The following is a 26,054-nucleotide window of genomic DNA, read 5'->3' on the forward strand; positions in this document are numbered from 1 at the left end:
ATGGTTAACTTAATGAAACCATGCCTGGATATCATCTTGAAAAGGTCATCAACCACCGATCAACTCAAATCTGAAAAATGCTCTCTCACTGATATAAATTGTCTAGCTTGGGCTATTTCTATCCTCAAATTGGACTTTGCCTATATGCTCAAACTGACAAACTGTGATAAATTCATCATAATATATATATATTTTGAACTCTTTGTACTCCTATAGAACTTTTTAATTGTGTGCTTTAGGCTTTTAGGTGCTGGTAAAATGCATCCATCATGTGATTTCTAATGAGAGAAAAATCCGTTGTGTGAAGGTTAAAGAAAGTGGGTTTAAAATATGAAGTTGGTTTTTTTAACAACAGGAACAGTTGAACGCCCCTCCTCACTTAAAATGACACATAATGGAGGCCTGAGGGTGCAATCCTTTGTGTTGAAGGAACTTTTGATTCAGTTAAACAGCTAAAACAAGAACCTTTCACACCCAAACAATGGACTCCGTTTTTAAACTTAGCACTCGACAAGTGAGGAGCAAATTGTACGTGTGTGTGTAGTGTGTGTGTGTATACGAGTGCGCACGTGTGTGCATGTGACCCCCCCTATGTCTAACAATCACCCTGACGCATACCACCCTTATTCTCCTCAAATAAAAACAGGGTCAAAGGAAAAGAGAAATCATCCACTGTTGAAGTACTTTACGAGATCCTCCTCTCAACAGAAAAAGGACTGAGTATCCATGGGAATCTTAGCACGTTAGGGAGGCCTTTCTCCCTTCCTCTCATCCGCTCTCCCCCGCTGCACCCATGGACCAATGCAATTGTTTATTTTCTCCTATTGAGGCTGCTCCATTCACTGGCTCTCACATTTACCCTGCTCAATTGGAGTGAGACAGCACTTATTCGAGGAGAGGAATGTAGTGTTCCACTGACAGGGCAGCAAGAATGCAGAAGAAATAATTAAAACTTGTTAAAGGAAAAAGGTACAGCTGAGCATGAGGGAGAACGTCGTCAAACCGAACAAAGCGGGACTGACAGGATTTTCTGCCGTGATGAGTATATCGACCCATCACCTTGACACTACAAAGAGTGTTTGAATAACGCACAATGCCAGAAAGTGGAGCAGGGATTCTATAAGGAGGTCTTTCATTCGCTTTGCTTTCTTTACTGAAACTCTCCTGCAGAACAATAGGGTGTTCTCTGGCCTGTCCTCCAGCATCCTCAGCACAATAGCTGAGAGTTGGACTACAGAGTTAATGTCTCCTGAGGAGGTAGTCGTGATGACCGTTTCCTTCCCTGTAACAATGGCTGCCAAAGCCTTCTCTGTTATCTTTCACCAGGGTGAATCATAGAGGCATTGAGCAGCTGGTTGAATCATAACATCCATACGGAAACATTACATTACATTACATGCCATTTGTTAGACGCTTTTATCCAAAGCGAATAACATACATTCAGTACTGTGGACAAGCCCCACAGGAGCAATTTGGGGTGAAGTGTCTTGCCCAGGGACACAACGACATGCTGACTCAAACTTGCTATCCCCTGATTCGAAGACCAGCACACTACCCACTGAGCCACAGCCACCCTGTGCACCAGTGCAGTATTTGATAAAGATTATCTGCTCATGCACAATGCCTCGTCAAGCAGTTTCAGGGTTCATCTTGGTTTGTGTGGTTGTGATAGTACATCCCCGGCAGCTGATTAAAAACAACAGTTTTATCAGTAAGATCATGTTATCAAAAGACGCTGCCTGCTTCTTCAGATCAGGTTATAGTCCATTGTGCATGCAAATGATCTTTGATTTGTTTGTCATTTTCAGGTTCAAGCAACATGGCTCTTTCCATGTATTTGGATAATCTGACAAAAATTACAATGGTAATATTAAACTATAGACAAACAAGATGAAATATATTAATCACCTTTTGACTTGTGCACAGCAGAAAGCAGTTTGCTATCTAATTGTTGGCAACAATCACACTTTCTCTAGACAATCATTTATGCTGAGTCAGTGCTAACTGGTCTCTACACGTAGTTGGTAACAGAGTGAACATGAAAACAAAACAGTTCAAATCGAGAAACTGAAAGTAAAAGTTTCAATAAGACAGTCTAGCTGCTTGTCCATGATCAGCATTTGACATTTGATTTCTGCATATTTAAACGTCATCTTTAGTTCTGTTTTTGAGTAAAGGTTATTGCTTGCTGTGTTGTTTTGTAATATGTTTTCTCTGTCTGTTTTGAAGGTGAGCTGCCAAGTGACTGCTGATGAATATTGGATTTGAACTAACCTTGTTTGTCTAATTTGTGTCTTCTTTTATAAATTCTATATCTTTTGAAGGGACACTATAATGTTACCTTTAATCAGAACAACATGGTCATGATGAATGTAACGTTAATACAGTATGAAGCGATAACATTATGTGGATCTACAGTTTTGAGGGGCCTCACACACGAATAGTTGAGGGCACTTTCTCTGTAGCTTAAAAGGAAACACTAACGTAAGGTATTAAAGATTTAAAGTGAACGGAGCCTGCACATAATAATATTTGTTGAACATGTGTGAAATACTTTGATTTGAATAAAGAATAAAAGGAGGCGGATATATTATCTGACATTGATTCATCCTGCTTATTCACAGCTTGAACTGGAAGTGTCTTTTCACAAATAAAATGGAAATACGCAGTGAAACAAAAGATTTCTTGGGCAGAAGATCAGTAACATGGGCTTCTGAACCCAGGCCGGCAGGAGGTTGCCACACAGGAAACACAAGTAAATCTTACCTGCCCTCTACTGGTTACACACATCCAATACACCGTGATTAAAGACAAATACTTTCTGTGGAAGGTAACTCACACTCATAGTATAAATAAACGTACTTAAACAGTAACAGTACATTTTTATGGTACTTTAACTTTATATAAGTATTTCCATTTTATGCTACTTTTGCGACTATCCAATAACATTTCAGAGGCTGTTGTAGTTTGTACTCCATTAAATGTATCTGACAGTTTAAGAAGATTAAGAAGATTCAGATTCAGAGATTCTACTTTGTTTACCAGCTGCAACTTTTAGTGATGATCATAATGCATCAATACGTTTTATTCAATAATATGACATTTCATTACAACAAAAATAAATATGATACTCTTTTTTGATGCAAATACATTGTGCAGTTACTTGAGTAAAAGGCTTTTACTTGTATTTGCATAACTAGTAAAATAACAACTGTGATAGTACAAATTACCTTTAAAAAAAAAGAAAACTGATAACTTATTTCACCTCTGATCCTCCTCTGTATTAGGCAGATATGACATTTGAGGTGGACACACACACACACACACACACACACACACACACACACACACACACACACACACACACACACACACACACACACACACACACACACACACACACACACACACACACACACACAGTAGGAAACTATGTTAGGTTGCAATTTCTTCCTTTTAGCCAATCACATGTGGAACTGTAACAAAGAGGAAGTTATCACAGACAGAGGGTTAAGAGTTGAATATGATCTATTTTTCTCTGTGGTTTTTTTACAATCCCCAGTAGCTGCATGTTGCATAGACTAACCACCCTGCCACACAACAGCAGCTGCAGAGCCTCTCTGTGATCTCTCACGATGTACGCCTTCACCGAGTATTATGATTACTACAATTACAGTGAGAACTTTACTGACCTTGGGTTGTTTCTTTTCAACGCCACTGTGGATTGTCCCAGCTCACACATGAGTGGCTCCAACATCTTCCTGCCCATACTGTATTACATTATATTCCTCACAGGCTTCCTGGGCAACCTCTTTGTGATTTTGGTGGTGGGCAGCAAAGGTAGGAAAAGTGGGCGTCTGGTGGACACTTTTGTTGTCAACCTGGCCCTGGCAGACCTCGTCTTCGTCCTCACTCTGCCTCTGTGGGCCATCTCTGCAAGCCGCAGCGGCCACTGGGACTTTGGGGCAGCTGGAGACCTTCTGTGTAAACTGAGCAGCTTCATCATTGCTGTCAACCGCGTCTCCAACATCTTATTCCTTACCTGCATGAGTGTGGACCGCTACCTGGCGGTGGTGAAGCTGATGGACTCGAGGTACCTCAGGAGCAGCAGGTGCATCCGGGCGACATGTGCTGCTGTGTGGCTGAGTTCTCTGGTGCTGGGTATCCCATCTCTTCTGTACCGCAGAGTGGAGCCCTCAGGGGATGGACTCTCCTGTGTGGAAGAAAACCACTCACCCTTTTTTCTGGGCCTGAGCCTCGCCATGGCTTTACTCACTTTTGTTATCCCTGTGTTGATCATCGTGCTCTGCTATGGCACCATAATAATGTATCTCAATCAGCACTGTGCTGCCAATCCTCGGGCTGAAGTGCGACACAGGCACTCCCTGAAGATGGTCCTCTCCATCATATTGGCCTTCGTGGTGTCCTGGCTCCCCTTTAACATCTTCAAAGTCATCGTTATCAGCGCGAAGCTCTCCGAAGCTGACCTGAGTTGTGAAGCTGAGTCTTGGCAGAGTAACGGGCTCCTCTTGTCGGGATGCCTGGCCTTCCTCAACAGCTGTGTGAATCCGGCCATTTACTTTTTCCTGGACAATCACTTCAGACGAAGTGCCCAGAACTTGTGCAAGAGGTTCACAGGGAAGCAGAAGTTCCTGCAGAGCCACCACTCTTCAGCCTCTTTCACCAATGTTGGCACTTCAGAGAGCTGTGGGGCAGTCAGTGGGAGAACTAAGCTCCAGATGTGTGAGTAGGAGGAGACGATATTTTAAATAATTTCCCTTTGAAGGGAGAAAAGTGCTTTATGTCGTGCTGATCGTGATGATAAGAGACTTTGTGCACATTTTTCTCAAGGGATGTTTGAATACAAAGTAAAACCAGACACATGGCAATACATTTGTTTTGAGTAAGTACAGTTCTGTGATTTTGCTTTGTCATATATCTTCTGTATCATATATCTTCTGTCTCATTTACAACAAATATGGAATATGCTGTTTATATCTGCTTATGGTGCACCATGCAGTAGTTTAGATTTAGGAGTCAGTAATTGATATCTTATTGTTTTATGAACAACCTTAAACAATTTTTTAACTAAAGTAGATGAATCAAATGTGTTTTAATTCAAAAGAGATGTCAGTCGCAAATTACATGTGAAGTCAATACAATGATGTTTAGTCAGAATATCTATAATTGAATCTAAAATTAATTAACAAAAATGTCAAGTTATTTTTATTTAAATAAATGCTGTCATTACTATTCAGTTGTAGTTGCTTCTTCTTAGATTCTCTAATACGAAATAACATGTTGTTTCCCTTTGTAAAGTAAACTATCTGTTGTTTTTTGCTATTTTAAATTATAACATTCAGAGCGTTGTACATTTTTTCTGCAGTTCCCTACTGAAATGTTTCTAAAATGCTGTTTTAAATGTTTTATTAATTGTAAGTTTTAAAGCAATAATTCACAGATTATGCTGAAATTCGCAAAACAACTTCCTAATGTCCATGTGTTATAATGGACCAAACACGTATTAAAAGTCTTGTTTTGGTGTTTAATTGTAATTAAAAAAAAACATTGTACAGTAATTAATCTCTCGTTATAAGATTTTCTTTAGCGTCTGCCAACAAAGAAGAGTCCCTGAGGCACGGCCAAATGTTACTTCTCGTAAATCAAAGGTATTCACATGAGTGTTAAGGCCAGAGTCGGGTATATGAAAGTTCAAACGTTCATGTGTGCCCACTTGTTTTTCTATATGTGTAGTTTCAAAGTGTGAAAAAGTCGGTTGGTGCACGCCACGGTGTCAGGAATTTTCCCTCAACAAAAAACTCATATGTGTCTGGTATCAAGATAAACAGCAGAACACTACGTATTTTATTGCTGTAACACCGTTTATGCATACTTTGAAAAAACGACAGAACAGGATATATTCTAATGTGGCCGACAAATCAGACAATCTTTTTTAAATTGTATTTTCAATGTTTTTTGATTGGAATAAGAAAATTAAGAATTATTTGCCACAATGTACCTTTTGCTGTTTTCTTTTATTTATAGGGTTGAGAGAAAACCCTACCGCATGACCATTACTTGGATGGATTTTGATCATCAATTCTTCATCCTAATTTCTGGCAGAAACAGAAATACATTTTAGTTCACTGAATTGATGGGATATAAAGTGCAATGATGTTAATAGGCATACGTTTTTTAAAACTATAGATGAATTCAATCCGCAACTGTAATATAACGATTTTAATCTATTAATCTAAGTTGTAATGTCCCTTGGCGTGCTTAAAAATTCTACCTTTGATTTGTTAGAAGTGTAATGTGTTATTTCCTTTTGAAGATATAGTCTGGCATCAAAGTCCAGAATAGAAACCCTTTAATGAACTGAGTGACTTATTCTGCCAGTCTGGTACACACATAATGAAAGGTGTGATCTTGGCACAGTGGGCGAGCTGTCAGTCAGTTCCTGATCGCAGTCTGAGAGACTCTCAGTTCTCATAGCGCTGCTCCTTTTCTGTGATTGTGAGACTCTCATTGCAAAACTCATATTTTCAAAACTTCAGTCATGAAATTTGAAAAGTGAACTTTTCTTCAACTTGTCTAGTGAGTATGATTGCTGTTTCTGGGAAGATTAAATCCCCGTCAAATGTTACAATGATGATCAAAAACTATAATAGTAGGCTTTCATATAAAAATACAGGTTCATCTGGAGCTGGCTGGTGTATTGATGTAATAATATGAAAGCACTTCCAGTCTTTGCGCCCCCTTAAACGCTTTTACAAATACAAGTCAACATTCACCTAGAGGCAGAGGCTGCCAAGGTGCCCCTTCCATTTAGAGACAAAGTACTTTAGCACAATGAACAAGATTTCACAGTTTAACCACAATAAGGCAGAACTTCAAACACAATTCAACACTGCAACTCTCAGGTCATGTGATTAACTGTGGGTTTCTTGTTCCTTAAAAAGTAATCTCAACATGAGCTCTACTTGATCTGTACAGAATCAGCTTTCTGAGAAAAACTCATGTTGTCTAGTGTTCTTATGTTTATGTTTATTAAGGATCCCAATTAGCTTTTGCTCTTGACAAAAGCTACTCTTCCTGGGGTCCGACACTTAAAACAGTACAACAATAATACAACAATAATACAACGACATTCATGATATAATTCCTGACATCATTAACAACATCACCAATATCATCAACATCATCAACAAATCTCATCCACATTCAATATCAATCTCAGCCAAGGATGAGTGCACAAGACACCCACCAGTACAAAGCATGAGATCAAATTAAATTAGGGTTCACAGCTCACAAGGGTACATGTTCATTAGTAGATGGCCCTTCAATCTCTTCTTGAAAGAGGCTCTGGACTCTATTTCAGCGAGGTAGTTTGGCAATGAGTTCCATTCCTTTATAGCTCTATAAGACACAGAAGATTTCAGAAGATTTGTCCTGGGTTTAGGTGCCAGTAGATGACCTGATGTAGCTTGTCTAGTCTTATGGTCATGCTCGTCTCTTGTGTAAACTATTTGATCATAAAAATATAGTGGTCTTTTGCTAAATTGGAAATTAAAAAAAAAGTGATAACACAAGATTGCAGACGTTTCTCAACCGGAAACCATGATGGTTTCTATGCATAACTCCAATATGAGTGCGCTTCGAACAGTGGAGAGCTAGTCTGGCAGCCTTGTTTTGAGCTATTTGTAATTTCTGTATATGTGTTTTTGCTGCTGATGACCATATGACCGGACTCAAGATGTGACAAAACTAGAGACTGAATGACTTGTTTCAAAGTGGTTGGTGTTACATACTTTGTACATTTTCTCGTCACAGCTATGCTCCTTCCCATTTTAGTTACAATACTGTCTTAATAGGCATTGACATGAACATATGATATCTGGTGACATGTAAACTGAGTATTTAACATTTATAACAACAAAGGATCATGGCTTTGGTTTGTACTGAAACGTCTCAATCTGGACAAACATGTAATTTATTGTTGAATCGTGTATTCAATAATATGCTATGCTTTTCCAAAGAACAATTCTTCATAACTTTAAAGATAAACAATGAAACAAATTAGAGAACCATGGTTTCAGATGTATTCACAGAAACGTGCATGGGAAAAGATAAAACCACTGAGACAGTTGTGTTTACATATTGTTGTTTTTGCAACAAAAAAAAGTAGGCTACTGATATTGAAAAACGGACTTATATATCTGATATCTGATATATCACTTTTCCTCATCCATTATACAGGCACATTTGTATATATATCTTCAATAATTATAATGTGTGGTATCGGGGCTAGCTAAATCAGCTTTGATTGATTGCTTCATAACATATCAAGCTATACATCCTTGTCTTGTGTGTTCCCTTTCAGGCAATTAGCACAATTGATATGCTTAATCGTCCATTTTAGTGCATTACAAAAAATAAATAATGTTCTCCCATCGGTTGTACACAACAATTGTTTGTTATACCGGATGAATTAGTCATGCCAGCTACATACCTATGCGGGTGACGTCAAAATCTGCGGAATAACATTACATTCCCATGAAAAGGTGGTGACTGCCGGTAAACCGCCCACAGAGGATGACCCATGAGGAGTTCACAAGCCCATTTTTTAGCTGGTAAATTCAAGACTTAAGTTGTAAGTATAACTTGCAGCCCTTTCAATGTCCAGGCACTTAATGAAAAATAAACCAATATTATGTCCCGACGAAATATTATTTTATAGTGTGGCTATTCATTCATATTAGCAATCAAGGGACATGAACAAAACAATGACAGTAACCTTAAATAACGCCTTAAAGTAATAATTAATTCTACATATTGAGTTGTTTTGAGACCTTTCTTCATGATGTAAATGATCGTAGTTTGGTCACTTGATTTTAATTCCGGTTTGTAAGCTACCATGTTTATCGAAAAAGCGGGTTACCATGGTAAACACAGTGTGTTTTTGCTTCGCTCGTGTTTTTTTTCGACGGCACCTGAAGGCAGCACAGCTATGCTTTACTTCTCTGGTCTGTAGAAGTAGCCTCTCCAACAAAAGTTTAGTTTAGGGAGTAACACTTTATTTTATCGTTTCTACTGTAATGCATCGACTCGTTTAGTTTAGAGAGACGTACATTTGAGGGCTCCGTGTTGTTCCCCTCTGTTCCTTACTCAGTGTAAATAGGAGATAAACTTCCAGCTCAAATCTGGGATACTGGGAGCCGATGGAGCGCAGTTTGTATGGATACAGATGAGGCACGATGCTAGGCTAACTAACTAGCTACTAAGGTAAGAGCAAAAAGCGATGAAGTTAGACGTTTTTTTGTACATTCTTTGCATGCATGTACGAAATGCATTATTTATCAAGGCTAACGAACTAATTGTTTCTTTGAAAAGTAACAATTTATGTGAATAAAATGTTTGGGAAATGCTCACAACTAAGCGTCTTTGGAAACTTTTGAGAAACTCTCTGCAGCTGAGGCCCTGCAGCTTTTTGAAGCTGAGTTAGCAGATGGAAAAAAAACATATCTTTATTTATTTATCCTTTCTACATATAGTTTCATATAACGTTACCTGACCTAATTTAAACCCATAAGATGTCCAGACTTAACTCAAGCTTATTTGTACAATTTGACGTTATTGTGTAAATCTACCTCCATTTATACTGTGTTGTGTTCAGATTGTCTTTACATATTTATTATGTCATTCTTCTTCTTCTTCTTCTTATTATTCTTATTATTTTCCCAGTAGTTTTAGCTCAAATATGAAAGTAAACCTCTCAAACATTTTTGTAATTTCTAGTTATGCAATTTTGTGAGTTCATTTATATAATTGAATACATTCTTCCTAGTATAAGCCTGTATTTTATGAACAGTTAGTCCCAGGTATTTTATGAATGTGACAATTTCTGTGTAAAAGAGAACCAACATGACACCATAAACCTGACTTCACTGACCAGCAGAGAAGTTATGCAACATCCTCTTTTAACAGAAACTCACATAATTGTAAAGAATGACAGGAACAATGACAATTATTGTTAGGGTATAAATGGAAATGTAATGATATATGTTTGTTTAAATCTTCTATAAAGGTGTTTTTCATCTTTTGAGCAGTCCCATTTGTTAGTGTTGTGATTTCTGTGCATTGAAACATTTCTGCTGCCTACACATTCCTGAGCATTGGCCCGGCGCGAGAGGACAAAGTGGCTTAACCCCTGGAACCTCAGTGACCTGCCGGTGGGACAGTCATTACAAACTTTAGCTGTGCTGCCAAACTTTGTAAAACAAATAATTATTTTTTTACATCTGAAGCACATTTAGTTTCATAATAAACCAAATAGGTCAGATAAAATATAGAGGAAAGTAGCATCACAAGTTATCTAGAATATGTTAATTAAATGTAACACAGCCATAGTAAACATATTGGCTTTTGGTTTATAATATTTCACTTTGTGTGTAACATCATTGTGCTTCAACAAAGAGCTTGAACTGGCTGATATGGAAAATGTAAACAGTATAAATTCACAGTTAAGTACTAACATAATATAATAGCCACTTAATGGGAGCTTTATGTATAAATGTCTGTGTCTGTGTCATGGTTTTTTGATGTGTTTAGGCTTGTTCACTCTCACAGTGTAGGGCTTGGCCAACATTTAGAATAGACCTTGATTTGCATTGTGGTGAACAAACTTCTAATTCAGCTATCCACAAAAGGCACACCCTATCTGCAGGCCTCCTCATTTGAGATATGCGTGGTATTTTTTCACATCTTTATTACAGTCAATTAGAGCCTTTAGGCAACATAAAACTTGAAGCTGGCTGCAGGCAGGAAGAGGCAGGAGGGAACCCAGCAGCTCTAAGAGTCGCTTTGTTTGCCTTTTTCAAAGTTTAAAGGTTTGTGGTGCATTAGTGTAACTTGATTTTCTGAGCATCATTACGGCAAGATGACCTGTTTGCACCTGGGGAAATAGCGAAACTGCAATATATTGAGGGGAAAAGGGGAAATCCCTGGCAGCTGATGGCTCCACACACTGGCAACGGTGGTCTAGCCGTACTCTTATAAAAGGACTCAAAAATATTTAAAGAATTTGTTTGGCCAGCTGCTGTGTTGCCTACACAAAGCTCTCTCTCTGTGTCTCTTGGGGACCCCTGGTTTATATAAACTACCCATGACATCCACCAACTGGCTACTTCTTCCCAGGACGAGTGTCTGTGATGTACAGCAGTGTGAGGGAAGTTGTTAACTCGTCTTCACATCCAGCATGATGGACTTAACTGCACAGCTGTTGTTAATCCATTATTTAAAGAAGAGAAATTGTGATACAGCTGAATTCCTTACAACTCTTAAGTGTCACTTTTAGAAATGGAAAGATATGATCACTTAGTGTCACAATAATTCTAATCAAAAAATTGCAATTCAGGATATTATCCCTAAAATTAAACATATTGGAATCCCTTTAGATTACATTTTGTAAAGAAAATAATATTTATAACGACGATACGATACCTATAGTTGCGTTAGTGAACTTCCTTTAAAAAAAAAAAGTTCCCTGCATAAATAAACAATGATACAACATAGATAAAAAACGCAACATTGGGCGAGTCGTTTTTTTAATATGTATTTGAAACAAGGCTTTTTTTCACATCTCTACAACAATAGTGGATATTGTTGACTATCCAGATAAAGATAATTCACCATGATATACTTATTGTGAGTGTTTTACATTGGGAGACACAATAACATCCATTTTTCATGCCTTCCTTATTTACAATGCAAATCTGTTGCCAGAAGTGTTGCTATAACCTCTTATCTGTAGTTTCCCATGAACAGAGGAGATTGTTTTTCTTTTCTATGACATCACTTCCTTTATATCTGATTTTAGGTTATCAAACTGCTTGGTATGCTGCCTGTTTACACAAGACGCTGCTGCTGTTCTTTCATTATATTAACCATACAGGCGCTGGTAGTTTGTAGCAATTATACTTTCATGATCGTTGAACCAAGAAATGCACTGGGCAGGACATTAACAGTTGAAGATGAGCATTTTCAATGGTAATCTATAGGCCAACGTTCGTAACTGAAGGGTGGTGAACCCGATTTTTGCGGTTCGGATTTACACAAATGTGCCACATGATGGGTTTATGTCTACAAAAAGGAACAGACAGACACGTCACAGCCACACACACAAGTTATGCATTCTAATGTGGGGTTTTTTCAGCATGAGTGGGAATAAAGCTTGCCATTTGCAGCATTCGCAATTTAAAATAATAAATAAAAATGAACTATGGAGGAACCTTGAAAACAAGATTTTGACAAAAAGAAGGTGGGTTTAACCAGGCGCAGTTATTGGTATTAAAGTTATTTACGAGTTAAAGTTGTATTATCAACATACAGAGTCAGAACATTTAAAAAAATGCTGTCGATTATAGTTTTATAGAGAAAACAATGAGTATAGATCAGACTTCAAAATCAGAACTGGTGATCAACTGCATTCAGTTCATCTCTCATTTTCCCTTCTCTTGATGTAGAAACTATACAATCGTTTCACTGTTTTTGTAATTCAATTTAATTTAATATATATAAATCCAACCTGGCCGATCTAGAGTCAAAGCTTTCTAGAACAAATGCGCTATAGGCTAGCTGGTATTTAGTTATAAGCTGCTGGTGCCTACAAAAATGTTGTCAACTTGTCATTGATCTGTGATAGGCCAGTCTAATATTTCACTACATTGTCAAAGCAAACGTGAAGGCATGTGTGAATTCCCCCTGCTTGAGTTCACACTATGAAACCTAAATGTAGAAGTTACCAAACCAAATATCTTCTGCTTTCCCCGGTGCCATGTCATTTGAGAACTGATTCTTCAGTGTCTGGGAATTGCTGGACCTTTTCTCAGCGGGTCTGAGCACCAACATTCCTGGAAAGCCAAAATGAATATTGAGATTCAGATGAATGTCAGCCATGCAGAAAGCGAGCAGGTGTCTCTGTAAATCATGCGGACTATCCCACCACCATGTGTTTCCCTCTTTTTTAAGTGACGGCAAAAATGTCAGGCCACAAAAGGGCTTCTGTATTGGTAGCCCGGAAGTTAGAAGATGAGTAGTGAAAGTTTGAAAGCTATTTGCAAATATAAGCTAGTACATTTGTAAGTTCATAATTTGTTATCCATTTTGAATGACCCCTTTAAACTTCCAGGAGATGGCAGTAGAAATGAACTGACCAGATATTTGTTGTACATGCAGAGCTGAACTGTAACAGTTTCTTCTGAAAAAAAGGGACAAGGTCAAGAGTCATCAACAGTTAATTATCAAGTCATAAAGCCACCTTTTGCCGGTGATGAAATCGTGATATCTGGCTGTAGACGCATGCATGTTAAACCTGAACCGAGAGATTAACGGAGGTAAAACAGCTAAACAAGCCCTTTGAAAGCATGTGTTTACGAACATCATGAGGATAAACTGACTAAGCCTGCAAACCTATGAATATTTGTATTAATTAATCTGTCAAATACAAAATACTTGGAAGGTGAAGTTTACCACCTTTACAGCTAGTGTTTTTGAAAAATCACAAAAGTTGTTATTTTGTTGAAAATCAACTAATTAATTAATTGACAAATCACTTCAGCTCTTAAACTGATGCTATACTTAAGTGCTTGTTGAGTGTTGTTGGTAGATTTATTTTATCTTGAGCCCTTTGATGTCCCGTCTACTTTTGTATTGTAATGGTGCTTTTGTACTGGGACACATGTCAGGTTGCACCACCTTCATTAGACGCTGATAAGAGGGTAAAGCAAAGTGTAATTTATCTTTACCTCTGTCATTGTTCTTGACACAGTTTCAAGCTGAGACGGGAGCACTGACTAAGTTATATGATACTGACTCAAGTGTTCAGCCCTCTGTATGTGGCCACTCCTCTTCAGCAGGCAGCGCTTTCTTAGTGGGCGAGTCTCTCATTCCTGACCGGACTCCACTCAGCTCAGGTTTTCTGTATTTCCATTCAAGTCGGGAATACTGAGGGAAGGTTTTCACTCTTTGGATTTTTACAGTTTTTTAAAAGTTTTTCATAAAGTAAGTGGATTTTTAATATGTTTTCCAATTTCAAATTCCCTGTACTGAATTCCTCTATTGTCCTCTTGGGGCTGTTATTTGGATTAATGTGACATAGCTGTCCTTCTCCTCCTAACTATTGTGGAGTTGATATTTCTATATGTGACATTGATGCTATCAGTATGTTGTAATTGTTTTTTCTTTAAAACATACACTGACACTTGACTTAAAATAATGAGGAACACTGCCTTCAGCTACAGTTTTGTAGTTCAGTACGAGTTTTAGCACCTTCAAGGTAGGGACAACTCCTTACCTGTTTGTAAGTGTGTGTTTTTCTTTCTGCTAAATCTTTATCAAATAAATGCTACGTTTGTACTTGAGTTTGGCAATAGCAAACAACAGGATATGTCCAGCAAATAATTCAAATTGAAGAATGTAACAGATTGCTCTCTATATCAACATTTCATCATATTGTATATTTGACGGCTAGATACTGCATATCTACAGAGCATCAAAGTGCTTCAGTAGTTTTAGTTCCTTCTTTATGCGATTGTGGAATGAGATTCTGATGGTGTTTGTTTCAGGGAATGTCTTTAGTTGGCACACCTTAAACTAGTGATATGGAATCTGAAAATGTAAAACATTTAAAGACAGATGACTGGACGTCCCCAGATTTTAACTTCTTTTTGTCTTTTATTGGAAACAATGACTTAATTGATCGGTAAATTCAATCTCCTTGATGATTGAAAAACCCTTAAAGGTATCTTGATAATTGAAATCAAGAGAAAATTCAATCATCAGATTTTGGACTGTAGGTGAGAAAAAAATCTACCATGGGGAAAAAGATCAGTAGTTTCATCCCTTGTGGGTTTATTTCTCTAACTATTTGTTTTTTCGGGCTTCAAACTGCTGCAAATAGTTATGTATATATTCATTGTTTGCAATCTTGTATATTGTAGAGAACATTTCGGCTAAAATTAGCATGTTTACATCTATTTTTGAAACAGCGCTGTAGGTCGTGTTGTGATTTAAGTGTCCTGTTTTAAGCTGTTCCGCCTTAATTCAGCAAACACAGCAGCCAATTGTTGGTTCTTTGGAGGAGCGAAGACTAGTCACAATCATGTGAGCTGTTTAGAGGCTATCTCATGTTTATGTCATGTATAGGATTATTAGGGGATATATATTCTATGGATTGCTGAACGTCACCTTGAGGATGGACATAAAATATATTAGAAATAACTCTTGCATGTTGTCATGACTTCACCATATCTATTCCTTCCACAACTCAATGCCTGCTGGGAAGCTTACCCCCCCAAGCTGTGACAAACCTCCCCTGTGTGTTGGTATGCACCCACCATATATTTTCTTAGTTAATATTCAAACCCACAAGTTTCATAGGTTTTTCTTTTTGACACCAGCCGAATTTATGGCTCATACGTCCTGAGTCTTATCTAAGGGAGTGAGATAATGGCGATCATATGACATCACAGACTAACAAACAGGCAGTCGCACGAAACTGCCTAAACCTGGCAACATGCGTGTGTACTCATGCTGTGGGAGACTATGACTACACCTGACTGTAGGGTCAAGAAGGCCAGTCACACCTGAATCACTCAATCAACAGGTCATAGCATTAAGTAATGAGCCTCTGTTAAGGCTGTTTGGCTTAGACATGGGTTTACATTTTGACTCATCTAGTGCTTGTAGCCTAATCGCTTGTAGTCATTTTATTTTATATAATCAGTTGTATTTTCCCCTTATGGTCTCCCAGAGGTTTGCAGGCTTAAACACTGCGCTGATGTTTTTGCCTGAATTGTCACAGTTTGAATGTGTTCTGATTTTGTCTTTTGATTTTTACAAAAGACAATAAAACCAGAAATACAATGTGAAATATTACATGTTGTTTGTTCAGTCAAATTTCAGATTTTCCTAAGAGAATTTACCTTTTATTACACCAAACAGCCATTCTAATGTTTGAACAATTACACAAATTATCCCTATTTTCTATTAAATCTAAGTTACACCTAAAACCTTGAAAATTGTGATGGATGCTAAAGCTGAAATGTTACTTCCTAGGAAATGGTGAGGGTCGACATTACCCAGTGAAGAATAGCAACAGTAAGTGGATCCACTGACATGGAGGGCAACGGAGAGATCAGTGACACTGACAGCGGCATCATCCTTCACTCAGGTAAAACATCTTGTCTTTTGTTTGTTGTAATTGGGAATCACACATTAACACAAAAGTCTAAATCACAAACATCTTTTCAGTAAATTAACGAATAAATTAACGAATGCAGTTTTTTAGACTATTCAATCGTGAAAGGTATACTGTCAAAATGGTGAAAGACTTGATTGATTTAAATTAAAAATTGATATATAAAGCAAAGAATCAATCTCTTTCAGCCAGAAGACCCTTTGCTAGAGGCAAACAAATGTAGAAACTGAGACACACCTTAGTTCAGCCCTTGGTAATCTTATCGCTGCACCTGCTTTTAAATGACCTAAAGATACATGAAAAATGTCAAATAACTTTCATGCTGATAGCTTTCTGCCAAAGAAACACTTTACTTCAAACTTGTTATGCTCTACTTCCTTGCTGTTAAATTGAGACTCGTTGGTAACATAAATCTTCTCCCGACACACCAGGTCACCTTTTTTTATTACTACCGGTAGGTCATTATTGGATACGTCACTCTTGTGCTTCACCAAATATTAAGCAACATGACTTCCTTTCAGAGAATAACACATAGCAGATTTCAAGGAGTTAACAACTAACGCTGTGGTTTTCTTGGTAGAAGACTCACTTTTGAATTCAATCAAATTTAATAAATATTCTTAAATCAACTCCAAACTTTAGCAAACAGCAGATGTGTATTTGGGGTGATTCCAGCAAGTTTAAAAACAAGTGCGTCTATGTTGTTCAAGAAAACAAGTTGTCATGTGAAAACTCGAGCAGGCATTAAAACGCATGCGGTACATTGTGAGTTTATATCAGATTAGTTTCTGCACAACAAGAAGGAAGCATCGAAAGTGATCCACATTAAACTTCAAATAAAAAAAATTCCCTGTTGCATTGTCTATATATATGGATCATTTATTTGAAAAAAGAAATCGTATTTTTTATTCTATCCATTCTTCTTTATTTTTGAAAAACCTGAAGCCTAGATTGCCCACTGTGCAACTTGAGATAATGTACCCTGGAGCTGCTAGCCTCCAGCAGAAGTGAAGAGCAGGTTACAGAAGTTTCAAATTCTCTAGCTCCAGCTTCTCAATCATGAGAAATGTTTGTGTTTTGTTTTATTCTCATTAAATTGAATATCTTTGCTTTTTGGAAAGTTACAGGACAAATCAATTTAAGCTCAAGGTATTTTTTTTTTGCAGCAATCAATAAGGAAGTCACCCAATATAATCATCCAAATAGTTCCCTTAGTCCTATAAGGTAACAATAACAAAGAATTAACAGCAAACTTTGACAGTCTTGTTTTTGCTACGCCCAGCAGTGTCTACCGATTAGTAATGGCCTTTCTGACATTCCTTGCTGCTTAATTGAGCCACGTGATGTCTACCCTATACAATGAAAAAGGGTCAACCTATGAAGAATGGGGGGATTGTCACTCTAGGAAGAGAAATTATTTTCCCTATTGTAGTGCTGTCACTTCTTTCCTGTCGCAGCTCTGATGTTTGTCAGTACCTGCAGGGATCCTGTTAATAATCTCTGTAGGTATGCAGCACTCAATGCCTTTGGCCTGAAGCCACTCCCACAGCCCTGAAACTAATCTTAATGTCATTAGTCACCGAGGCTACAGACAACACCAGTCGAACACTCAGACGTTGTTTATAGTTACAAAGCTCCAACCAGCCATTCTACATGCCAATAAACAAAACAACGATAATAACAAAAATTACGTTCTGTTGAATGGTGTCGTGTGTGGCATCCAGATTTAATTTGAAGCTGTAAAATAACATTGATGGTAGCATACTACAAGCAGGCCAGAATACTTACAAGGCAACAGAAAAACAAGTCAAGTATATAGATGCATTAAAATAGATCAGGCAACAGTATATGAACATGAAAGACATGGAATATTGGAAATTAAATCAACATTTGATGACTTCATCTTTTAACTTTTAAGGAATTGTATTGCTATACATGACAAATAAAATGGAACAGACGACTGATACATTAACAAATGCTGTTGTAGCTGAGATATCACTCAGCTCGTGATTTTTAAATAGATTTATTATGTTCCTTTTCCGCTGCACATTTCTTCCTTTAATTTCATTGTGGCTAAAAAAACTAATTTGTTCTCACACATTTTGTGTTTTGGCTTTGCTTTGTATTGCATAACAAATGTGTCATGGCTTTTTAATCCGTTTCTACATTCAATAGCCACTTTTCTCTATCGGGTTGTTGGTTATGACACGCCTCTCTTTGCTTCCAAACAAACTTTGCGGAGATCGTTGTAACGTTGAATCACATCAGATTTATTCTTTGATCAAGGTGGCATACAAACATGAAGAAAAACGTCCTCTGAGCTGTGTTCCATTGTCATGCCATATATAGGCATATAGGCACGCACGTCATACCTGACTTAAATTAACATCTTTTAAAGCGTAGTGTGACTCACAAAAATAAATAGTTAAAAGTTTATTCTAAATCCTTATATTATTAAGCCAAACATTCAAACCATAATGATGAAAGGAAAATGGCTCTAACAAAATGTGTAAGTCTCATTATCTGAGATGTATAAAAGCGCTTCCTTCATTTCACAGGCTCTGACAGCCCAATGACACACATGAAGGATGTGACCACACATACACGGGCCATGAAGCTCAAACACCAGTCTCTCCAAGAACGACTGGAGATCTGCCTACTGGAGCTGAAGAAAGTCTGCATCCGAGAAGCTGTAAGTACAAGTTATCTGCAAATGAACTGGGGGTGGGGGAGAGATTTTTTATACAGCTTATACTGTATATCTGAATAAGTCAGTGGGATTGGAAAAAACTGGTCAAATCTTTTATTCTATTGGAGAAAACAGATTGCTATAATATTGTGATTATATTGTACTATGGGGCCTCTGGTGATTCCTACCCCTAACATCAGAAGGTTTAAACTGTTTCAAAACTAATGAGGCTGCAGATAGAACTATGTTAAAAACATGTCACAGAATAAATGTCTCGTATAACCCTGAACTTCTAAGCTCATTAAATTTGGTTTAAAAAAAATTCTAGTACAGCTAGTCTAATTCAAACTCAAGACAATTGTTACGTAATGAGACAAGCGGTCCTTTTAATGAAGGATTTAGTAGGTGGGGTAGTTTTAGTACAGGATGTTAGATGACACATTTTATTGCAGGTGAACAAAGTAACCTGCAAGAGAGGACATTTCTGAGATGTGTTCAGCCATGTCAACACTAATGTGGATCTATTAGAAACACTGTTTGGGTCAGAAAGTTGTGTGTCCACACTTCTGATGCTATAAGGTCTTGTTCTTTTCAAGCCAAAATGTTAGTGGTTTAAAAACACTGACTTTGATGTCCGACAAGTTGATACATCTTTTAAATGTGTCTGCCTCAGCTTCCCAATGTCACAGTCATGGACTACTGAGAGGGAACACAAGGTCTTTTTATCCGTCCTCCTTTATGACATTATTATTCTGGCTCTTACCACTGAGCAGAATGCAAACATCATCCTTTTCCTTTCGGACAATGCCATGCGGCTGCAGTGAGATCTTTTTTAAATGTATCACAGCCTTTGAAGAGGTATTCTGGTGGTTAAGTTGGCCAAAACTATTTCAATGTTCTCATGACAGCTTGGATTTAAATCCAGCATGAAATATTGCTCTCGTCACCTCTCCATTTTCAATATTTCTGCTTCTCTTTCTCTTTCTGCATTGGAAAATATCCAACTAAGAATATCAATTGCCACATCCAGTCGTTTCGAAACTGGACACATATTCCTTTGAAAGTTTCTCTGCCATATGTCAGTGCTGTGTGGTAAAATCCCAGAACAGATCATTCTTTCCTGTTGACACTTGGGCTGGGCACTCCTGTCGGGACATGCTCAGGTGAACTAATGGGAGCCATGATGCCTCTCCCTTCTTTTAGTGACAAAAGAACAGGCTTACGTGTTTGTCTGTCTGCAAAGGTGGCTGGTTAGGAGTGACTCAAAGCAACCATTTCTGTGACTCTTCGTTAATGAAATCAGTAATGGTGCGATGTCGTGCTCTGTGGTTGGTTGGGCACAGACACTCGATACAGTGAGAAAGTGAGACCTGAAGAATGTCTTGTGAAAGTAAATCTCTGCAAATGCAGAGATAAATTGTGCAACAGATTCCTTGAAACTATATGTGCCTCAACATGTAAAGAGAACTGAATGTGATACATCGTTTCAAAAGTGCCAAAGTTATGGTTCAATGGACTCTCAAGAGATGGTTTATCTTTATTTAAACAACTCAAACGAAAGGATAAAAAGCATTGATTAGCATCATTAAAAACACTTATTGATAATTATACTTTATTTGGACAACTCAACTGAAAGGATTTAATAGCATTTTTAAAAATATGTCTTTATTTTGATAAACCAAGCCAGAGGATCTGTCATCATTCAAGTTTTTGTTTTATCCAAATGCATCTTTGTGGACATTTGGATTTGTAATATTTTTTGTGTGGTTTAGGAGTTGACAGGCCGGCTGTCAGATGATTACCCTCTGCTGCCAGGAGAGAAGCCTCCGCAGATCCGCAGACGTATTGGAGCTGCGTTCAAATTTGATGAACAAAGCTTCCCTCGAGGAGCAGAGGTAAAATCAGCATTTAAAAAAACGCAATACTAAATAATGTCATTTCAAAGAATACGTAAACATCAAGGACATGCAATGTTCAATTGTTCAATTCACACTTGTTGTCTCTCTCTCGTCATTCCCTCATTTCAAAGGACTCAGAACTGAGTTTTGTTGATGCTGAGTTGGCGCTTCAGATGAAGATATACGAGGCAGCGCGCAAGCTCTGCGAGGAGGTTCACCCGAGTAAGGCTGTTAAGAAGAGCCGCTTACAGCAGTGCAAGAGAGAAGAGAAAAAACTCAAACGCTTGCAAGAGACGGCCTTTCAGCTTCGTCTGGAGCACGGCCGTTCATCACCACTCCCTGCTTTTAATATTGCACAACACGGTGAGAACACAGACTAGAAGATAGTTTTCCGTAAAAATCTATTTCACTACACCTAAGCAGGGAGCTATTTGAATATGAATGATTTGAAGAGCTCTGGATTTTCATAGATTTTTAGAAATGTAATATTTTCACATGTGAATCAATGCATTTATTTCTGTTTTTCAGATCTGGGTACATCTGATGACAGCTCTCTGTCTGATTCTGTGGTGCAAGATGAAGGTAAGATTTACCTTTAGTGCTGCAACTAACAATTATTTTAACTTTTGATGAATCTTTTAGATTAATCAGTTGTTTCCCTGTTTTAGAATTTTAGAATATAGTAAAAAAAGAATTCCATCCCGGTTTTTTAAAGTCCAATAGAATGTTTTTTAATTTCTTGTTTTGTCCGTCCAAACCCCAGTCATGTTCAGTTTAGTATGAAATAAAACAGGGTAGCCGGAAATCTCTATATTTAGAAGTCTGAAAACAGCATTTTAAAATCTGTCAATGAGAATTAGAGCAAAACAAACTTTGTTGTGGTTTAAAAGCTGGTAGTCACTACTTATCCATTACCTATAAAACATACAATTGTGAGCAGAGTCCACTAAATATTTTCTCAAATACTGCGGTCCTCATGGTGCATCTTAATCAAATATGTTTTTCAAAGCATACATAAAGAATCTATGGAGGAAATATATTTGTATTAACACTTAATAGTTTTCTGCAGCTATAATACACTACATATTTTCTTTGTTTCTTCCTAGAAGTGACAAGTCAGTCATCACAGCTGTCTTCAGGACTCCCTGATCCAGGAGAGACAAACCCGCCCCGGCTTCCCTCTGTGTCCTCACAATCCTTCTCAAAAGGCTCCTACATGTCTCCATCTGCGGCTCCACAAAACCTGCCGCAGACTCCAAGCCAGTCTCCCCATCCCAGCCTCACGTCTACGCCCAGTTTCAGCTCAAGCCCTGCAAGTGACCTTCCTCCCATCCAACACTCCCCGTGGACAGAGTCTAGTCTGGACCAACCTTACCAGAAGAACAGGAAGTCGCGCTCCTCCAACAAGTCGAGGTAACACCAACCATCCATCATGACTCCATTCCTGTTTATCAACTTTTTAGAATTGGGGAAAGCAAAGTGTGGTTTGTTTACTTGGTAAACTGTGTGAAATGCAGATTTTGTGGTTACTATTTGCATTAGCAAGCTTGTGAGTGAGGCAACTTTGGTTGGATTCTTTGGAAACTCTAGGGAAAAACCGAAGTTGATGAAAATGAAAAAGAAACAAATCATTGTGCATCAACTGAAGAAGTCTGTTTTACCTCAAACAGGGATGGGCTGATATAGGATTATATTGCTAATCCAGTAAACAAAAAACATTCACAATAAATTCCTTGTGGTGAATTTCCATTATAGATATATTTGTGAATATGGGGCATAAAAAAGCTCCCTAGCTTTCTGTCATTGTCGTAAAGTTGAAAAATACAGTTTGTTTCTTTGTTTATTTATTAATACAGTGGAATCTTATAATGTATGCTTGTGAACCTGATTTAAACGCGACAGATTATTCACTCAAAAAGATGTGTACTACATTTGAAGCAATGAAAATATCTGTTTCTTTAGAAAAAGGTTGATGATTATCTGGATTAAAGATAAAAAACTTGAAGTGCAATTACAATGGCCCGAATAATCAGGATGTAAGTGTTTGATTTCGCCCCACGCCTAACCTCAAGGCTATGAGGGCACCCTGATTGGTGACTCCCTTGTTGCTAGTGTTCGTTCATGAGGACAATATCCAGCAGCAAGAATACACTTGTCTTTTCTTTTCAACAATACTGGGCAAAAGCTCATTTAGAAATTGAATATCTTGTGCAAACTCATTTGTTCTTTTATAGCAGAGTAAATGACAGTGGTTCATATATGAGCAACACTGCCCTCTGCTTTTGCTCTGGTGCAAAAGCAGCCAAAGGGAGAAACTCATTTCTGTACATCCGGTTTCAAAATGACACATTGACAAAGAGGAAGAACCCTGGCTTTATTGCCCACTAGTAAATTCCTGTATTAAAAACTCCATATTATGATAATTGTATTCGTCTTTGTCAGGGTAATAAATAACTGTAGTCCTTCTACGGCTGAGGCAGAACAGCTGTAATACTACGAGACTCCACTTCATCCATTAGCTTTCTTTTCTTTATCTTTGGGATTTCTAATGTTGATGTCATTATGAAAGATATTTTTTGATAAACAAAGAAACTTAATATAATGTGTTTCTTGTGTGTTCAACAGTCCATTCAAAACGGAGTTGTTACCCCCGCTGGAGGCTGTTTTTGCTTCCCACCTGAAGCTGGGCCACAGCCAGTCCAACAGCCTGCCCTCCACACCAGAGATGAGAGTCCACAGACAGCTCTCCCTCAGGTAGCCCCCCCCCCCCGTCATTCACCTCCACAGTACTGTATGTCTGCAGCACTATATTCAGTGCTGGCTGTAAACTAAAAACTAAAACGGTAAAATTACTATAACTATAATAATTGTATTGACTCGGATAGAAGAAGTACTCTTCTTAATAAGTGTAAAAAAGTATCTGGTAAAAAAACTGCTCACGTATTGAGTAACTTAATTACATGCAATTTATTACATCAATTATACGATCAGGCTTGTTCCAACAGGTAATAACAAAGCTTGGACACCGTTTTTGGGTGTGTTTTTGTGTGGGCTGCTTTTGTCTCTTGCTGTTGGACAATCCCTGTTGTGCGTGTGAGTTTAGCTGGATGGTAAAAGTAGCCAGAAGTGTGTAGCCCAATGTTATAACGTAGAAGTAGAAACATGTTGTTACTAATTTAATTAAGTAAGGATACAAATTATTCTGCAAAAAATAACTACCTCTTAGAAGTACAATTTTAAAAAAAAAAAAAAAAAAAAAAATGACTCGACTTATTTAATGCCCACTATCCACCACTGCCTAAGCTAAAGCTGTGATTTACTGCAAATGCTATTATTTACCTTGTTTTGCACATTACATTTATTATTATTTTAAATAGTGAGATGTTCATTTTTGAAGAAAAAAAACGTTTTCCTGGGTAGCCATATTAATGCACTTGCTCCTTTCACAGAATACCCAACCCTGAGTCTCCATTTGAAAGGGAGCGAGGTCGCACCAGAAGTGCAAGGAGGCGACTGACAGAATTTGCAATAACTTTACCGGATGCTCGTCTTCCTGCTGTGAACTACGCAAACTATGTCAACTCTGAGGATAGCAACTCTGAACACTCGTTTTCATCTTACAACAGCTCACCGTGTCAGGAGCTGCCCTGTGATTCACCCAAACAGTATCAGTCTGCATTCGTGCACTCTGGCCCCGGGGGCAGCTGTGGCCCTCAAGGCTTCCAGAGCACTGGCTTTTACCATAACCCCCGGCAACAGTCCAGCCCCGGGTTTCCTAAAGCCTATTACACTGAAGAAACAGCCTACCGACCTGAACTGGACTTGGCACGGGGCTATTACACCCAGCAGGCTCCCTGTCCTCCCAACAGATATGAGTATTACTATAAAGACCCTGCTGTGCTCCACCAGAGAGCACAGAGGCCTCTACCTCCTGATATCAGACTCTCCCCCTCCCCGGCTCAGTGGGAGCATCCGCAGTACCGCTCCAATGGCCTTCCAAAACAAGTAGTGAACGAGCAGCTGACCTCGTGGCACCGCCGCAGTCAGCTGAAGTCCCCCAGGTCCTGCTCTCTGGACAGACAGGGGGCCGTCAGAGTTAAAAACATTTCTGCTCGGGAGACCGCCTTTCACCAAAACCAGAAGTACCATGAGCAGGTAAGCAGACAAAAATATTTTGACACACATCTTACAATCTGTCAACATAGAAACATACAGACTGAAACAAGTAGTATTAACCAAATAATGAATCATTTAATAAGTTCTTCATGACAGGAAATAGTTTTTATTCACCTAATCACTACAATAAGAAATTCTGGCTTAAGAGGCATTTTGGTAAATGTGCCTGTTTGATCAGAAACCTGTGGGTGAACTCATGTTGTAAAATAACATTGTTTCAATAATTTAATTATATTGTTTCTATTTTTGTTGTTGCTAACTCAGGTTATCCAGAGAAGGGCTCTTCAGAGAGAGGAGACTCGCTGGGTGGTAGATGACGGTTCTCACTTTATGAGTCAAGTTTAAACCAAGGACACCTTGGACCGCAAACTGAGAGGCCACTGCATTTATTACCAAATAACCAAAGTGGAGTCTTAAGAAAATCAAGTCAAATTTACTTTTTAAGCCCCCCAAAAAATGGTTTTTTTTTCATGATTCTTGTTTATCTTTCTGCCTGCATTAAGGCATAATAACGAATGCATCTTACACTACAATCTGATTCAAAAATGATATGGCTACTAAAGTGACTGTAAATATAACCCCGGTTGCTTGTTTTTGTCCACTCTATATGAATTCAATGCTTGTTAAATGTTACTGAGAGCTGTTTGAACCTGCCAAAGTTCAAAACTCATATTTAAGTTTATCAAACAAAACCACAGAGTTCTGCTTCTTTAAATACAGGGTTATTTTGATATGCGAATTGACTATCTATGATATAACGAAACGGAAATCGTCAGCCAATAGTTTGGAAGCTCTAACAGGGAAATGCCCAACACAGTTTAACATTGTTGTCAGATTGTGAAAAATGTATGTTTTTAAAAAGTAACATTTGACATTTAACTAGTTACATTAAGGTCCCTGTTGAATGTAATCTCACAAGAACTAACATCAATTAATCATGTTTTACATGTCTATAACTGCTTAGTTATACAACAGAGTGCTGCATTAGATGTTGCAATCTGTAGCGAAATTATGCAACTTCAATTGAGGAAGT

At 38.1% G+C, this 26,054-nt stretch overlaps 2 protein-coding genes across 3 annotated transcripts; both read left to right on the top strand.

Moving 5' to 3' along the window:
• Positions 1-3,635: 3,635 nt before the first annotated feature.
• On the top strand, positions 3,636-4,751 carry gpr25 (G protein-coupled receptor 25). Its single transcript, XM_010784089.1, has one exon. The coding sequence runs from the start codon at positions 3,636-3,638 to the stop codon at positions 4,749-4,751; it is 1,116 nt and encodes a 371-aa protein (XP_010782391.1).
• Positions 4,752-9,009: 4,258 nt separating this feature from the next.
• Positions 9,010-25,733, top strand: inavab (innate immunity activator b). 2 transcript variants are annotated; one of them, XM_010781271.1, is made up of 10 exons: positions 9,010-9,285; positions 16,117-16,231; positions 18,817-18,950; positions 20,720-20,842; positions 20,977-21,208; positions 21,374-21,427; positions 21,952-22,258; positions 23,471-23,599; positions 24,295-25,000; positions 25,286-25,733. In XM_010781271.1, exons 2-10 carry the CDS (start codon positions 16,177-16,179, stop codon positions 25,364-25,366), a joined length of 1,821 nt encoding a protein of 606 aa, XP_010779573.1. In that variant the 5' UTR covers positions 9,010-9,285; positions 16,117-16,176; the 3' UTR covers positions 25,367-25,733. The 2 variants fall into 2 exon arrangements, with proteins under 2 accessions (XP_010779573.1, XP_010779506.1); XM_010781204.1 differs by lacking the exon at positions 9,010-9,285 and adding an exon at positions 13,946-14,061.
• Positions 25,734-26,054: the final 321 nt, after the last annotated feature.

This window comes from Notothenia coriiceps, unplaced genomic scaffold (genome assembly GCF_000735185.1).
Source record: "Notothenia coriiceps isolate Sejong01 unplaced genomic scaffold, NC01 NC01_scaffold00000282, whole genome shotgun sequence".
NCBI classification, from domain to species: Eukaryota; Metazoa; Chordata; class Actinopteri; order Perciformes; family Nototheniidae; genus Notothenia; species Notothenia coriiceps.